The 18,592-nt window shown below is 42.8% G+C and overlaps 1 protein-coding gene across 7 annotated transcripts in view; it reads left to right on the top strand.

The window, feature by feature from the left end:
- KCNAB2 (potassium voltage-gated channel subfamily A regulatory beta subunit 2) overlaps window positions 1–18,592 on the top strand; it is a 222,852-nt gene that overhangs the window by 43,099 nt on the left and 161,161 nt on the right. For 5 of the 7 annotated variants that reach the window (XM_073656716.1, XM_073656718.1, XM_073656717.1 and 2 more), the window contains exon 2: window positions 17,047–17,172. The exons of 1 other annotated variant lie outside the window; for it this stretch is intronic. In XM_073656716.1, coding sequence (XP_073512817.1) covers window positions 17,096–17,172 — 77 coding nt within the window. In that variant the 5' untranslated portion in view covers window positions 17,047–17,095. Of the gene's footprint in view, window positions 1–131; window positions 248–17,046; window positions 17,173–18,592 lie in introns of those variants that run through there. One more of the 7 variants, XM_073656714.1, reaches the window with a different exon arrangement.

The following is an 18,592-nucleotide window of genomic DNA, read 5'->3' as shown; positions in this document are numbered from 1 at the left end:
CGGGTTCAGATTACATTATAAAACACTTACGGATTAAATAGCACGTTGCAAGCAGCCATTGTCCTCCAGATTTCAGCAAGATCTTTTTTTTCTAACCATTGGCTGAAAGAAAAGCTGCTGAAATTTACACTCTTCCCATGGCGAAGGGCAGGTATCAGATCCTATCAGTGTAGTCACCTTCACTGCAGAGAATACCGCAGGCTGGCTAGATAAGACGGCACAGGAGCCCGGCGTTCCCTCCTGTCTGGTAAGTGACATAAGAAAATCATCTCTGCTCCTTCATAAAATATTCTCATTTCAAGAGGATGTATAAGAACTAGTGGACAGTTCCATCCGTCCCACAATGTATCCGCAGCAGTATTAGGGCTTTTTTCCATTGTATATCTATTGCTTGTATTCTGCTTGGAAGATTCATCACAACGTCTATTATAGCCGAGACCTACATGGATGGGAAGGATGATGGTGTCATAGGAAAAAGCCATTATTGTACTAGTCACCAAGTCATAGTCATGTCACATAGTACTCCGGAGCCTAGAGCTACTGCAATGATTAATTAGGTGTATACAAATATACATTTTGCATTTACCCTGTATAGTTTATGAAGCCTTTTTAAAGCATCCATATAAACAGTTTTTCTTTAAGAATTCACTGTGAATAAATGACGTAATAATATATTGTAAATATTAACAGAATAGAAATAGGAGATAGATGGCAGTGATATATCAATAGATCTATATTTCTTTATATATGTCTGTGTATATAATATGTACACATATATTCATACTAATATATATACGTGTGTATACAGTGTATTACTGTGAATCTGTGTTTCATAGAAAATGAAAGATTACCAATAAATTCAATATTTTCAATTTAGCTCAACATTTTTCAGTCCATAATTTGTTCTGCATTTTCTCTGGAGATACCCCATATGTGGTTATAAACTGCAGCTTGGGCACCCAGAAAGGCTCAGAAGGAGCACAATTTTCCATTTGACTTCAGGAGCATCAATTTTGTTGTGATGGTTTTAAGGTTTCATGTTTCATTTGAAGAGCCCCTAAAGCACCAGAGAAGTTTATTTAGAAGTGTATTAAGCATCATGATCACTCAGGTGTTTCGTAGAATTTTTCAATGTGTGTGTGCGCGTGTGTGTGTATGTGTGCGTATATATGTATGTGTCTAAGTTTTCTATGGGATTAAGGTCTGGAGATTGGCTAGGCCACTCCATGACCTTACTGTGCTTCTTTTTGAGCCACTCCTTTGTTGCCTTGGCTGTATGTTTTGGGTCATTGTCTTGCTGGAAGAACCAGCCACAACCCATTTTTAATGTCCTTGCAGAGGGAAGGAGGTTGTCACTCAGGATTTTACGGTACATGGCTCCATCCATTCTCCCATTGATGCGGTGAAGTAGTCCTGTGCCCTTAGCAGAGAAACACCCCCAAAACATAATGTTTCCACCTCCATGCTTGACAGCGGGGATGGTGTTCCTTGTGTCATAGGCAGCATTTCTCTTCCTCCAAACACCGCGAGTTGAGTTAATGCCTAAGAGCTCAATTTTTGTCTCATCTGACCATAGCACCTTCTCCCAGTAACTCACAGAATCATCCAGGTGTTCATTGGTAAACTTCAGACGGGCCTGCACGTGTGCCTTCTTGAGGAGGGGGACCTTGCGGGCACTGCAGGATTTTAAACCTTTAAGGCGTAATGTGTTACCAATGGTTTTCTTGGTGACTGTGGTCCCAGCTGCCTTGAGACCATTAACAAGTCCCCCCTCCCCCCGCCCCGTGTAGTTTTAGGCTGATCTCTCACCTTCCTCATGATCAAGGATACCCCACGAGGTGAGATTTTGCATGGTGCCCCAGATCGATGTCGATTGACAGTCATTTTGTATTTCTTCCATTTTCTTACTATTGCATCAACAGTTGTCTCCTTCTCACCCAGCGTCTTACTTATAGTTTTGTAGCCCATTCCAGCTTTGTGCAGGTCTATGATCTTGTCCCTAACATCCTTAGAAAGCTCTTTTGTCTTGCCCATGTTGTAGAGGTTAGAGTCTGACTGATTCATTGAGTCTCTGGACAGGAGTCTTTTAAAAGGTGACTATGTAAGACAGCTGTCTTTAATGCAGGTAACGAGTTGATTAGGAGCGTCTAATTGGTCTGTAGGAGCCAGAACTCATAATGGTTTGTAGGGGATCAAATACTTATTTCTCACTGCAAAATGCAAATAAATTTATCTAATTTATACAATGTGATTTTCTTGATTTTTTGGGGGGGATATTCTATCTCTCAATGTTAAAATTAACCTACCCTTAAAATCAGGGCTGTGGAGTTGGAGTCGGTGCTCATTTTGGTGGAGTCGGTATAAAATGGACCGACTCCAACTCCTAAAATATATAATAAATTGGGTGCAGTAGATCAATGCAGTTTGTGGGGAATATTTTTTTCATAGGAATTTGGGAAAGTAATGAAATGTCCTATAAATGGCTGTTCTATTCCTGATCTAAGGCTACATTCACACACAGCGTTTTTGCTGCGTTTTTTGAGGATACGTTTTTTCAGCTGCAAAAGCAGATCAGCTTTTTAAAAAAAACGCATCACCTGAAAGGTTTTTGAGCTCATAGATAATGTTTTCAAAAGCAGATTAGAAAAACGCCGCACAAACTGACATGCTCCTTCTTTGTGAGGATCCGTTTTTGAGCCCAAAAACAGATCCTCACAAAAGGATGGGTCTGAATGTCATATCTTGAAACCCATTGACTTTGCTAGGATGCCCAGAAACACTGCATTTTGCTGCAAAAAACGGATCCGCAAAAACGCTGTGTGTGAATCATGGCCGTAGCCAGCAGGGTGCAATCTCCCCTCCTCTGTCCTGTCTTCTGCCTTCTTCACCAGAGAGGGGAGGGGGAGGGGTGCCTGCCCTGCACAGGATCCGATTCCTGGGCCCCGAGCTGGAGAAAGTGAAAGTACTACTGCTCATCTCTGTCACAGGAAGGTAACTAATGCTAATATTGTAGGTGATTATTATGTGCTCTCTGTACAATGTGTGTAAACTATATGTGCGACATGTGAAATGTACTATTTGCTGTCTGTAGCTGTCATCTGTCTATCCCTCCATCTATCCCTCCATCCATCCATCCCTCTATCTATCCCTCTATCCATCCATCCCTCTATCTTTCCCTCCCTCTATCCATCCCTCTATCCATCCCTCTATCCATCCCTCTATCCATCCCTCTATCCATCTATCTATCTATCTATCTATCTATCTTTCTGTCTATCCATTCATCTATCCCTCCAGCTATCCATCATTATATTCTATCTAAATATCTTGATTAAATGATTAAATGTCTGATGTTCACATTGTACTACAATAAATTTTTCACTTAAATATAAGCAATATATGTCGGAGTCGTGGAGTCGGTGTAAGGGAAATTGAGGAGTCGGAGTCGCAGGTTTGTCTTACCGACTCCACTGCCCTGCTTAAAATTATAGACTGTTCATGTCTTTGTCAGTGGGCAAACTTACAAAAATAGCAAGGGATCAAATACTTATTTCCTTCACTATATATATGTGTATGTGTGTGTATATATAAATGTACATGGTGTGTGATATATACAGTATGTACTCTGCGATAAGTTGTTTATTTCATTTATATATTATTGTTTTTGTTATGAAAATATCAAAGCCATATTTTTCCCTCTGTGTGTGTTACCTGTGGGTTATCCTTGAAAGAACACGTTCACACATTCAGTATTTGATCAGTATTTTACATCAGTATTTGGAAGCCAAAATCAGGAGTGGAACAATCAGAGGAAAAGTATAATAGAAACACGTCACCACTTCTGTATTTATCACCCTCTCCTGGTTTTGGCTTACAAATACTGATGTAAAATACTGACCCAATACTGAATATATGAACGTGGCCTTAAGCAGCAACTCAAAACACAGTCCTGTACCCCTGCAGTTTCCCTGCACAGTCATTTAATCTTGCAGGTAAACAAATGTTTCACCTGCAAAACCACAGGGACATTCTGATTGGCTGTGCAGTCTTTCAGGTGAAACAGCTTTTTCCCTGTACGATTAGGAGATTGTGCTGGGAAACAGTGGAAAGACGTAAAGGACCGTTGCAGTTTTCAGCCGCAGTGTGACCTCTGCGTATAAGCACAGTTTATTTTGAGCTTCAGGATACAGCATTGCTTTTTACATTTGAGATGTCACTTTGTTAATAACTTCGGATTGATGTTTACTAGTGATGAGCGAGCATGCTCGGTACTCGCCCGAGAATCTCAGTACTCAAGATGCTCAGAGCTCACCGAGTACTTGCGTGATGCTCGGGCGGGAGCTCGGGTCCCCATACTGCATGTTTGGCGCTATTTAGAGCACCAATCATGCAGGGATTGTCTGCCACTCACTGTAATGTCACAGCCATGGTGGTTGTGGCATTACAGTGATTGCCCAAATCGATGGGAACAGTGCTCACAGTGAAACATGAAAACCCGGCATTTCATCAGTGGCATACACCGGTATCCGACAATTTAGAACAGAAAAAATAGAGCATCACACATAGATTAGATAGATAGAAACATGTCAGTCACACATATAATAAGTACAGTGACAGTGTTGGCTACTGTACTTGTTATTTAGTGTTAAAATAAAGGATTTATTTATTTAAAAAAAAATAATAGTGTTTTCATGCACCCGTCTCTAAAAGCCGGCCGGCAATTCCTCACTCAGCGGCAGACATCGGTACCCGACAATTTAGAACAGAAAGAATAGAGCATCACACATAGATTAGATAGATAGAAACATGTCAGTTACATATATAATAAGTACAGTGACAGTGTTGGCTACTGTACTTGTCATTTAGTGTTAAAATAAAGGATTTATTAAAAAAAAAATTGGTGTGGGTTTCCCCATAATTTTAGTCTCTAGCGGAGGTTAAGCAGACGGCTGGGGCAGATGTTTGAAGCCTGGGAAGGGGGTAATACCCACGGAGCTTCCCAGGCTACGAATATCAGCCCCCAGCTGAATACCTAGCCTTTACTAGCTATTAAAATGGGGAACCCAAAAAAAAATGACGTGGGGTCCCCTCTAGTTTAATAGCTAGCAAAGGCTAGGCAGACAGCTGGGTGCTGATATTAATAGCCTAGGAAGGGTGCCATGAATATTGGCCCCCTCCCAGGCTAGAAACACCAGCCGTCAGCCGCCCCAGAAATGGCGCATCCATAGGCCAATTCTGGCACTTAGCCTCGCTCTTCCCACTGCCCTGTAGCAGTGGCAGTGGGGTAATAGGGTTGGGGTTGATGTCAGCTTATAATGCCAGCTGACATCAAGCCCAGGTTAGTAATGGAGAGGCGTCTATAAGACACCCCCATTACTAACCCCATAGTGAAAGTTAAAAAAAAAACACAAACACCCAGAATAAAGTCCTTTAATTGAAATAAAGACACAATTCTTTAATGTTCTAAATTAAACTCTACTTACCGTCACGCCCATTCCAGCTGAAGCCAACGATCTCCTGCAATAAAAATAAAATAATAAACCAACCTCATCCTTACCTTTCCATGGTTCACAGGACGGCTTCAGCTCTGCTACATTGACATGACAGGCTGGATCGCAGCAGAACGCTGCCATCCAGCTTGCCATGCCGCAGACACTGAGAAGCTCCTCAGTGAAGCTCCTCAGTGTCTGGCTGTGACGGCATCCAGATGAGCCGAGTTCATGTCCAATGAACTCAGCTCACCTCATGCACGTCACTGACAGCGTGGGAGAATTCTCCTGCGCATGCGGTGCCGGCAAATGACGTCACCGCTTGAGCAGGAGAATTCTCCCACACTGGGATGGCATTGAGATGGCAGGCTGGATGGTAGCAGAACGCTGCCATCCAGCTTGTCATCCTTCAGAGACATTGCCTGCGCTCCTCAGTGTCTCTGAAGGATGACAAGCTGGATGGCAGCGTTCTGCTACCATCCAGCCTGCCATCTCAATGCCGTCCCAGTGTGGGAGAATTCTCCTGCTCAAGCGGTGACGTCATTTGCCGGCAGCGCATGCGCAGGAGAATTCTCCCACGCTGTCAGTGACTTACATGGTGAGCTGAGTTCACATGAACTCGGCTCATCTGTATGCCGTCACAGCCAGACACTGAGGAGCTTCTCAGTGTCTGCGGCATGGCAAGCTGGATGGCAGCGTTCTGCTACGATCCAGCCTGTCATGTCAATGTAGCAGAGCTGAAGCCGTCCTGGGAACCATGGAAAGGTAAGGATGAGGTTGGTTTATTAATTTACTTTTATTGCAGGAGATCGTTGGCTTCAGCTGGAATGGGCGTGACGGTAAGTAGAGTTTAATTTAGAACATTAAAGAATTGTGTCTTTATTTCAATTAAAGGACTTTATTCTGAGTGTTTGTGGGTTTTTTTAACTTTCACTATGGGGTTAGTAATGGGGGTGTCTTATAGACGCCTCTCCATTACTAACCTGGGCTTGATGTCAGCTGGCATTATAAGCTGACATCAACCCCAGCCATATTACCCCACTGCCACCGCTACAGGGCAGTGGGAAGAGCGAGGCTAAGTGCCAGAATTGGCGCAGCCTATGGATGCGCCATTTCTGGAGCGGCTGACAGCTGGTGTTTCTAGCCTGGGAGGGGGCCAATATTCATGGCACCCTTCCTGGGCTATTAATATCAGCACCCAGCTGTCTGCCTAGCCTTTGCTAGCTATTAAAATAGGGGGGAACCCAAGTCATTTTTTTTTTGGGGGTCCCCCATTTTAATAGCTAGTAAAGGCTAGGTATTCAGCTGGGGGCTGATATTAGTAGCCTGGGAAGCTCCATGGGTATTACCCCCTTCCCAGGCTTCAAACATCTGCCCCAGCCGTCTGCTTAACCTCCGCTAGAGACTAAAATTACGGGGAACCCCACGCCAATTTTTTTTTTAATAAATCCTTTATTTTAACACTAAATGACAAGTACAGTAACCAACACTGTCACTGTACTTATTATATATGTGACTGACATGTTTTTATCTATCTAATCTATGTGTGATGCTCTATTCTTTCTGTTCTAAATTGTCGGGTACCGATGTATGCCGCTGATGAATTGCCGGCCGGCTTTTTTAAAGAGAGAGGTGCATGAAAATCGGAGGGCACTAGTGTGTTCCAAGTGCTCTGCTATGTTTTTCATGCACCCTCCTATATACCCTGCCTGCCTATATATTCTGCCTGCCTGACGCTTAATATAGCACTGTTCCCATCGATTTGGGCAATTTTTGACTTTCTGCAGACCGCCGGGGGGGGGGGGGACCGCCAGAAAAATGCTCGAGTTTCCCATAGACTTACATTGGGCTCGTTGCTCGGGTCGAGCACCTGAGTATTCCAATGTGCTTGACCCGAGCTTCGAGCACCCGAGCATTTTAGTGCTCGCTCATCACTAATGTTTACTCCTCCAAGTGTCTGAGAGTTTGTTTTTCTATGGAGGACACCTTATACTTTAAATAATGATTTGAACTTTTTTATGTTTATTTAAAAATCTGATTTTTTACAGAAAATTTGCAAAACCTAGCAATTTTCAAAATTAGAACTTTTCCGCCTGAGACAATCATAAAAAAAACAAAGTAATTAATAACTTTTGATAAAGTTTTTCCTTATGTTTACAAAAAAAATGATTCCAAAATCTTTTACATTTTTCTTTACGGTGTTAAGAGCAATTTTTTAAATCTTTAACCTGTTTTTTGGGTTCTTAAGTACCGTAACTTGTGGGGCTTCAGTTTGTAAACTACACATCTCCAGGTAACGAACAACATTTAGGAAGCTTCTTGACCCTTCAGTATTTTATGGGAATTAAAGCAAAGTAGAGATGAAATTTGAAAATGTAATTTCTTTTTTCCCCGATACTAAAATGTAACCAGTGCATTTTCTGTTACACAGCAGGCGTTAACAGAGAAACGCAACACTATTTATTACTCTGATTTTGAAGTGTTTAGAAATATATGTGGTTGTAGTGTGCTACATAGGCCTTAGAAATAAAGATGTTGTGGATTTTGGGGTTCCTTTTTATCAGGATGTTTTCCAAGTTTTCAGGGGCCTTGAGCTGCTAAAACATAGGAAGTATCCACAAAAGATCCTGCTTTAGTGACTTCTTTCAAGGAATTAATCTAGGAATATTGTGAAAATGTATAATTGTGAATAAGTGTTTCATAGAAAATGAAAAATTACATTAAGATTTGAAATTTAGCTTAACATTTTTCAGTCCATAATTTGTTCTCCATTTACTCTGGAAAGCCCCATATGTGGTCGTAAACTGCAGCTTGGGTACCCTGCAGGGTTCAGAAGGAGCACAGTTTGGCCATATGACTTCAGAAGAGTTCGAATGATTTTAAGGCTGCATGTCACTTTTGAAGAACCCCTGAAGTACCAGAGCAGTTACCCCACTAGAGATACTCCACCCTTAAAGCACTTTATTTAGAGATGTATTAAATATTTTGATCACATAAGTGTTATGTAGAATTTATTACCATTGGATTGTGAAAAATGAATAATTTTATTTTTCTCAATGATATGTGATTGTAGCCTACAGGGAAATTGCATCTCACAATTTGTCACTCAATTTCTCCTACGTGCGTTAATACCCTATGTGTATTGGGCACTTGGCAGGGCTCAGAAGAGAAGAAACGCCAATTTGGCTTTTGGAGTAATTTGGGTGGGTGGACTTTCAAATACCAGGTCTCAGTTACAGAGCCCCTGAGGTACCCTATTTTGGAAACTGAACCACTTAACTATTTGTCAAGTGGTGTAATGAGCATTTTGATCCCTCTAGTGCTCCCAGCGCCATGTTGCTCACTGTTTTCGCCTCTCTGCTCCTTCTCATGTCAGGCCACTGCGTCCTCATGCAGCTCCTACCGCTCTGCTGAATATCCCTGCTGTCTCCACATGGCTATAGGGAGGCAGGGCCAGATCCTGCAGGAACTTAACCCTGCTGTGTCTTGCATGGTTTAACTTCCTCAGCCTATCCCTAGGCAGCAGGGAGTTTATTAGGCAGCTCCTCAAACCACTCCTTGCCTGAACATTGGCTCCTTGTTAGTTCATCTGCTATTATCCTTTATATGCACTTGTTTGTATCGATTCTTTCGGCTTGTTGTCCCATCCTGTCTGACCTCTCTGCTCCTAACCTTGTCTTTGTACTCTGAACCTGTGCTGCATGCCCTGACCTTGGATTGTCTGACCACACTTTGTCTTTGCCTCCTGTATCTTGTACCCGTGTCTCTGCCCTGCAGTGGCACCTGGTGATGATCTGCCGCCAAGCCTATCCTCACCATCCGAGGCTCTAGTGAATACCCGGCAGTCACTTAGTTATGCCCCTCCAGATTAAGCCCGGCTCGTGGCTCAGTGGGTCCACACCCACCAGCGTTACACAGCTGTGGCTGTCAATTGCAGAGGCTCAGAAGTAAAATATGATAAGAAACACCCAAGAAGTGACTCCCATTTTGGAAGGTACATCCCTCACCACATTTATCATTTCTTTTATATTTCATTTTGATGCAAAGTGAAAACTGCAAATTTTCCCTTATGAAATTTCAGTGAACAGAATGTTGAGCTAAACCTATGTCACTGAAAAAGCACCTACCAAAACTTGGGTTCCTGTGGGTACCCCAATGCCATGCATGTGGACGTATTCTGTCTTTTGTACACACGGCAGGGCTCGTAAAGGAAGGACCACCATGGCGTTCGGAGCTCAAATATTACAGGTTTAGTTTTCCCTATGTGGCTTTTGGAAGAGCTTTTGTAATTTTGTTTGGGCTTTTACTGGTGGTTAATTTCATAATGAGGGATCATGTGTAAGCTTTTATCATTACTTACGTTTCCGGGGGTATTTATTGCTCTCAGTGAGTATTCATGAAATGGTGGTGAGTAGTGCTGGGTTAGTAGACAGGCCGGCTTAAATGTGGAATTGGTGCCCAACACTGTGAGCCATGAAATGAATGGAGTTGTTAGCGATGGTGTTTATCACTTGACTCAGGGTCTCTTATGACTCGATATTTGGCAGAATACCACATTTAAATGAAGTCTGTCAGCCCAAAATGACTGTTCATAGGTGCTGGGTGCACTCTTGGCAGATGCTTGGTGCACTCTTGGCATGGCCAATCCTTTCAGTTCACCGTTGCACCTTTTTGTTTTCCATCTGTCTTTTCCCTCCTCTGGTGGCTCTAAAGCCAGAGGTGTCCATCAAGAAAGATGGGTGGATGAAGATGGAAACTATTAAATTGGAAAGTGCACTGAACTGTTGGCCGTGCTAAGGATGCACCGAGAACCTTTTGCTTGACTTGAGCAGTCATTTTGGGCTGTTCGACTTCCTTTAAGCCAACATGTCTAGCATGCCAGTGCTACTTGCCACCATTCCATGGATAACCACTGACACACATCCCCTGATGAAGGGTGTAATGAACCGGCCAAGATTTTGTGCATTTGAAATGCTATGGTGGTGACCAAATAAATTCCTGACATTGCAAAGAGGTACCGATGAGTGCTATCCCAATCTTTATGATTACATTTCCAATCGGACCAGGGGCAGTACGGCCTCTTAGCACCAACACCTGGAAGCTGTCACCCTATGTGGTAAATCAGAATGTTGTATTATCAAAATATCTATGTTCTAACATTGCAGTACAAGGACCCACAGCCTTAGTATCGCTCCAGTATTTTGGGGGGTCTACCTATAGAGTCTAGCAAACGATGACATGAGGTTTGGTCTCTGGGTGACTGAATTAGTCTAGGACATAATTTACATCTGTGTGTTGAAAGAGCCATAGGGACCTATTCATCCAGACTGGAGTAATGCAAGCTCACATTCCGTCAGTCTTTACGGAGTGCATGGCATCGGATTTACTTAATGAATTTGGCATCTCTAGTAAGTGGCATTCGTCTCCGTGCACTGCATCAGAAATGCTACTCTAGTTAAGAACTGGAGTATCAATTGAGGCGTAGAAAAACGCCGGCAGATTTGTTGAATTAGTCGGGTTCCGGGGCCATGCACTCATCCCGCCCTTGGCCCTTGTTTCACCTATTTTGGTGGAGCTGATCCAGAATGTCGCAAAATACCAAATGTCGCAAAATTTTTGTGCAACTCCACGTTGCACACAAACCTTGCGACTTTTCAAAGCTTTCACGCTACTTTTACGGTGTAAAAGCTCTGATGAACCGGTCCCATAATATTTTAATTTTTCCATTGTTGTCTCTGGTATTTTTTGTAGGACATGTTGCAGTGACTACATTTTAGGAAATATATCATGTATGATGTAACTTTTAGTTAGTTTTATTACTTTTTTTCTTGGGGCAGTGGAAAAAAAACATTTTTTTCACTTTGCAAAATACGGACAGTTTCACACGTTTTTTTTTTTCTCGTGTGAAAAATGGTCCGAATTTCATCAGAGTTTCATCAGCTTTTGGTCAGTGTCAGTTTTTATCATTATTATTATTATTTATTATTATAGTGCCATTTATTCCATGGCGCTTTACATGTGAAAAGGGAGTATACATAGCAATAACAATTAGAATAATCTTGAACAATACAAGTCAGCGACTGGTACAGGAGGAGCAAGGACCCTGCCCGCGAGGGCTCACAATCTACAAGGGATGGGCGAGGATACAGTAGGTGAGGGTAGAGGAGGTCATGCAGCGATATGGTGGAGCGAGGGTTACTGCAGGTTGTAGGCTTGTCGGAAGAGATGGGTCGTCAGGTTCCTTTTGAAGGTTTCCACGGTCGGCGAGAGTCTGATGTGTTGGGGTAGAGAGTTCCAGAGTAGGGGAGATGCACGGGAGAAATTTTGTATGCTATTAGGGAAAGAGGAGATAAGAGGGGAGTAGAGAAGGAGATCTTGTGAAGATAGGAGGTTGCGTGTAGGTCACAGTCTAGGTTACAGATGTATGGGGGAGACAGGTTGTGAATGGCTTTGTATGCCAGGGTTAGGGTCTTGAACTTGATCCTCTGGGCAATAGGGAGCCAGTGAAGGGATTCACAGAGGGGAGAGGCCGGGGAATAGCGGGGGGACAGGTGGATTAGTCGGGATAAGAGTTTGATAGATTGGAGGGGCGCGAGAGTGTTGGAAGGGAGGCCACAGAGCAGGATGTTGCAGTAGTCGAGGCGGGAGATGTTGAGGGTGTGCACTAGTGTTTTTGCAGAGTCTTGGCTGAGGAACGTGCGGATCCGGGAGATATTTTTGAGTTGGAGTCGGCAGGAAGTGTAGAGGGTTTGGATATGAGGTTAGAAGGAGAGATCAGAGTCAAGGGTTACCCCGAGGCAGCGAGCTTGTGGGACTGGGGAGAGTGGGCAGCCATTAACTTTGATGGATAGGTCAGATGGGGGAGTTGAGTGAGGTGGGGGAAAGATGATGAATTTAGTTTTATCCATGTTAAGTTTTAGAAATCTAGCAGAGAAGAAGGATGAGATAGCGGACAGACATTGTGGGATTCTTGTTAGTAAGGCGTTGATATTGGGTCCAGAGAGGTAGATCTGTGTGTCATCAGCATAGAAGTGATACTGAAAGCCGGGAGACTCTATGAGAAGTGAGGGATAGGAGCTTAGAGACAGATGAGTGGTAAGTGTCAATGGGGATGTTGAAGTCGCCCATGATAGTGGGGATGTCATTGGAAAGGAAGTGAAGCAGCCAGGTGGTGATGTGGTCGAAGAAAGTGGTGGCTGGCCCTTGGGGGCGGTAGATGACAGCCAGTTGGAGGTTGGAGGGGGAGTAGATGCGCGCACACAGTGCACCTCAAAAGAAGGGAGAGTAATGGAGGGCGTTAGTGGGATTTGGGTGAAGGCGCAGGTATCTGACAGGAGAAAACTTACACCTCCACCATGTTTGCTGCTGGGGCGGGGGGTGTGGGAAAGGTGGAATCCGCCATACGAAAGTGTGGCTGGAGAGGCCGTGTCAAAGGAGGTGAGCCAGGTTTCGGTGATGGCGAGGAAAGAAAGTTTGTTAGTAATGAAAAGATCATGAATATAGGAAAGTTTGTTGCAGACGGAGCGAGCGTTTAATAGAGCTCCTGTTAGGGCAACTGGGGAAGCGGGGACTGGGTGGATGGATATGAGGTTAGAAAGGTTGCGAGAGTTTGTGGTAGATCATGGATAGGAGGTAGAAGTGACTGTGGGGATGTGGTGAGGAGGACCACGATTTGGAGAGATGTCGCCGGCAGTGAGTAGTGAAAGTGTTAGTAAGTGGGAGTAGGAGAGGGCATGAGGAGGCTGTTTGTGTTTGGAGACACAGGATTGAATGTTGAATAGTTCTGAGGAGGAGGTGAGATGGATGGAGAGGATGGAGGGAGAGATGAAGAGTTCATTACTAGGTGTAGGAATTAAGGGGGTTAGTAGAAAGTGAAGGACTATAGGGGAAAGAGTGGAAAATAGCAAAAACATAGTTAAAAGAGAGTAGGCATTCAAAATGTGGGTTACCTGACTCCTGCTCTGACTAACTGCCTCTGAAATAACTGCCACTTATTGCCGAAGACACTTTGCGAAAGAAGAAGCGTGCAACTACCCCACACGCGTGCACCACTTAGGCATCAGAGTTTTATTAGGTGCAAGGAGTTTGTATGTTCTCCCGTGTTTGCGTGGGTTTACACCGGATTCTCCGGTTTCCTCCCACACTCCAAAGACATACTGATAGGGAATCTAGATTGTGAGCCCCAATGGGGACAGTGATGATGTCTCTAAGGCACTTTGGAATTAATGGTGATATATAAGTGAGTAAAATAAATAAATAAATAAATTAGTTTTCCTTCCATGCAAAATTTTTCAAGGTTCTCCTATCAAAACAGTGAATGTAACTCTTCACAGCACTAAGATGTAACCAGGGGCCATCCCTGGCCCATAGGCTCCATCACTAGGATCAAAATCAGACTTTTTTTTTTTTCTTTTTTTGCGGACCGAGAATCCACGGAAAAAAAAGACATATGAACAGTCCCAGAGACTATAATGGGTACGTGTTCTATACGTGAAAAACGCTGATCAAACGCATATGTGAAGATCAGACATGTGTAAGGGACCTAAGACATGTAAACGCTCTTCTTGCTCTGCATGGGATTACATAATACCAAATATATACAGTCTAATACTGTTTTACTACTTTTACACAATAAAAACAGTTTTTTTTTTGTTTGTTTTTTACAAAGAACCATATTTTAATTTTGTCTTGTTTTTCTTTGCGGGGTCAGTTCACGTTTTCATTAATTCCATTACGGAATTATTATTATTTTTTTAATATACAGGGCCGCAGGTAGGGTTTACACTTTGATTTAGTAATAAATCAACCTAAAGAAAAAATGGTTCTGGAGAGGAGATATAAGATTACAGCCACTGCCCCGATATGAGCTCACTGATATATTTGCCTGTTAACTCATCCGGCAGCCTCCTATATACAGAGATTCTCTAAAGCCATAAAATCCAAACATTTTTTAACTAACCCCCCCCAAAATGTTCTGTGTCGAAAAATATATGTATTTACAAATGCCTTCAAATATGCACATATCCTTTTAAAGGAGTTGAGAACTTTTTACGGCTTCGTTGCTCACTTGGTAAAACCCTTTGTCTTGTAAAAATGCCCAGTAAGGACTACGGTGACTGTTTCCTAATTTAGTCCTGCTATTGAATTTCACTGTCCCACCCCCTTTATACAAACTTGCATTGTACTCAATTCCCAAATGGCAAAAAAAACAAAACTGATCTGTAAGCTTTACCGAGCAGGAGAACTGTGCACGACACAGAAAAAGTCAATGATATTGCAGGAAATGTACTTAAGTTGTTTATTTTTCCCTTTCTCAATCAAAATGTAAGTGCATCTCACCGGGATCCTGCTGGGTATGTTTACTGCCATAAGTCAAGATCATCAATATATTATTCTGCGTGCATGACTTGCGGGAGGATCCCAGGCGAGCTCTCCGTGTCAGGCAGCACAGGGACTGCAAATAGCACTTTCCTTATTTGAGACGTCTTCTAAGATGTCATCTCGTCAGGCGGCTTGCTGGAACGTACGGGTGTGATACAATGAAGCAGTCATACCGATCCTTAAAGGGATTTTCCTGGCATATTCTAGTGATTGATTCACAGTTTTGTATCAGTGAAGGTCCGATACCTGGCACTTTCACCTATTAGCTGTTATAATTTATTGGGCAGCATGGTGGCTCAGTGGGTAGCACGCTGGGGTCTTGGATTCAAAACCCACCAAGAGTTTATGTTCTCCATGAGTTTGCATGGATTTCTTCTAGGTTCTCCAGTTTCCTCCCGCACTCCAAAGACAACCTGATAGGGAATTTGGATTGATAGCACTATATAAGCAATGCAAACAATAATGTGTAGCTGCCACTGCCAGGTACTGCAGAACAGCTTTAAATCCAGCTGTATGCATGAAATGGCTGTCAATCAAGTGATGCTCCGGCCGATCGTTCCGGCGCCAGCTATCTTGCCCGACTGCCCCATACGCCGAAGCGCTGATTCGGCCAAGAAGTATGAGAAAGCTGGCGACAGACCTCTCTGGCAGAGGCTTATCTCAGGGAGAACAAAAGGATCAGCTGTCCGAAATCAGACATGTCTGATCAATATCTTCCCTGACCATAAATTGTCCAGGGATTCCATGCACATTAGAGTTTTGGGCCATCAATATCAGCGGGTTCGCCTGACATTAGTCTAATGTTTATGGGGGGCTTTATTCTATTGAACAGGAGTTAATGCACAATATTCAGCAGTGGCCACTACACATTGCAGGTGCTACTGGCATCTGACCGGTGGGGATGCCTGGTGTCCGACCCCCACCTATCTGATATTGATGATCTATCCCAGAGCAAAGTCATCAATATCATATGTCTGGAGAACCCCTTTAACTCTTTAAGATTAGTTTCCATTTTGCAGTTTTATTGTGATTTTTTGAAAAAATTGCGCAAAGCTTTGACAAAACAGCAATATTTGAAATTTTGGATTGACTTTTGTTTAAATTAGAACACCTCTGCGTGATTAGAAATGGCATGTACTAAATGCACATCAGCTCATCAGTCTGTATGGATGCCGCTAGAATCTGTCGCCCATTGACTCCAATGTTTAAAAAAAAAAACGGATCCAGCCGAGATCAGTTAATGAATAACGGACTAAAAAGTTGTGTCAGGAACAAAGTTGCGCTAACAGATTGCTGCTAGATCCTTTCTAACGGATCATAACTGGACACGTGAACAGAGCACACAACAGACCCCATTACTAAGGCTATTCGTATTTGACATGTGTAAGCCACATGTGAAAGGAATTTAAAGCAAGAAGAAATAGTGGATGTGTTTTACTATAAACTGTGTAAATCTGTGTTTTCCTGTGGATGCGCCTGTGGCACCACATTTGTTACATTGCAGCTCCTTAGTTACAAATTCAGAAAACTTTTTACTGCAGTATTCCTTCTATTGTACACTGTCTCCCTCTGGTGGGCAGACAGAGCAGGTGCAGTTACTCCTTATTCCTGTAAAACGTGGAAAATGTTATGATGATAACACAATCTATTAACTTCTTGTTATAGTTCTGTATGACGCCCATTTCGAACAATGGAGACTAATATTTACACATTTTATTCTTCAATGTTTTGTATTGGTTCTGTAAGTGTAAATATGGGAAAACTCTGATTAGAAAAACAATATAATTATTGGACGCTCACAAAAGTAATGTTCCAGAATAAACCCCCATTGCTTTGTCCAGTGTGTGCTGTATTAAAGGATTTTACAAGTTGGTTGTTGTTGCGCTTGTTGTTGTTGCACTTGTTGTTGTTGCGCTTGTTGTTGTTGCGCTTGTTGTTGTGGTGGTGGTAGTGGTTGTTGTTTTTTTTTTAAACTTCCTTTTCATAGTGTGTACAACCCTTTTTATAATATATTCCACCGTCTCTTCCATCCTATAATGCCTGAGCACCTGCCATATCTTGCTCAGCAGGTGCATTGTCACATTACATAGTAATATAAGATAATTATGCATTGTGCTGTTTTTTTTATTCTTTTTTGGGGGGATTTTCTAATCTTAAGTTTCTGCATTTTGTGTGTTAGTTTTTAGAAGGCGACCATCGCATTGAGCACAGCCCCCGACGCTGGCTCAATGTATCCGGAATCCACCACAGACTCCCCAGCTAGACTATCACTGCGACAGACTGGCTCTCCAGGAATGATTTACAGGTAAGTGTTACCACCGATTATTATTCATTATTATTATTTGTGAATTATCCTATTCTATTAGTGTTTAGTGTAGTTACTTCTATATGTAATCTAGTTATAATGTATTTATAGTTGTAGTATTTGCATTCATATTTGTCCATAGACCTTTAATGTGATGATTTTGTCCTGGAGCGCTTTACTGATCTTTCTAATTAAACTTTTTTTTTTTTTTATTTAACTATCCTCCACACATTACAAAGTTATGATTTTCATTTGTTTTATACTTCATCACCTTATTTTGCTTTTTTCCCCTTCCAAACACTATTTTTTAAATTCCTGTTAAAAGAGCTGTTGTAACTACCTAGCTCATGCTCCTTTAGAAGCTCCTTTCAACTGCTGCTCGGCAAGATCTGCCCGCTATATCCACAGTATGGGAATCCCACTGTCTGAGTTAGGGGGAAGGGGAAGAAAGGCTCAGACAGGGAAAGTCCCCTATGCAGACTGGTGAATATAGCATAGGGATAGTTTAGAGGGGTTGTCCGGCCTTAGGGTACAATTCTGCAGTCACACTACATGATGTGAGGATTCTCCAGTACCGGCAGACATGTGACTGCAAGTATTAAATTTGCATATCTCCAACTACATTCTGACCAGACTTGTCTGGCCTTGCTAAAAACGCTTGCATTGAGAGAGGCTGCACCCAACTAGTCGGCACGTGACCGCATGTATGCAAGTCACGCACCTGCAGGTCCCGGCACCGGAGAATCCTCACGGCACAATGTGTGCGTGATATGAGGATTCACTAGTCTGCAGTCACATTGAGTGTCTGCAGACTTTTAACCTAAGGCTGGACAACCCCTTTAAAGGAGTTGTCCACTTCTTTTATATTGATGAATTATCCTTAGGATGGGTCATCGATATCAGATCGGTGGAGATGCGATACCCGGCACCCCTACTGATCAGCTGTTACCGGGGACAGCCGGATATAGTCAGTTGCAGAGCTGTACAGTTCCGTCAACTGTATTGTGGCCGCGGCCAGGTATTGCACATTCGCCCCCTATTTAAATGAAGTGGATCTATGGTACCTCGCTGTGGCCACTATACAGTTGACTGACCTGTGTTCTGTTCCGTAACTGATGGCAACTGGCCGCCGATGGTAGCAACTGATCAGTGGGGGTGGCAAGTATTGAACCTCCTCCAATCTGATTTATGTTGGTGACCTATGTTCTGAATAGTTCATCAAAAAGTAGTGGGAAACTTTTTTTTTTTTTTTTTAATGGGTAATTCAAACTTTTTTTTCTTTTATTATTGACCCCTAGACATTGCAAAGTTATGAATTTTGTAATATACTTCATTACCTTGTTTCACTTCCTTCTTTCCCTTGTAACAAAGTGCGGGCGGTAGCCATGGGCAAGGCTTTTGTCTCTGGTGCCCTGGCATC

Source organism: Phyllobates terribilis, unplaced genomic scaffold, assembly GCF_046119375.1.
Source record: "Phyllobates terribilis strain yellow unplaced genomic scaffold, ASM4611937v1 Scaffold_12__6_contigs__length_324123572, whole genome shotgun sequence".
Classification (NCBI taxonomy): domain Eukaryota; kingdom Metazoa; phylum Chordata; class Amphibia; order Anura; family Dendrobatidae; genus Phyllobates; species Phyllobates terribilis.
This window is presented reverse-complemented; position numbering and strand designations above follow the sequence as displayed.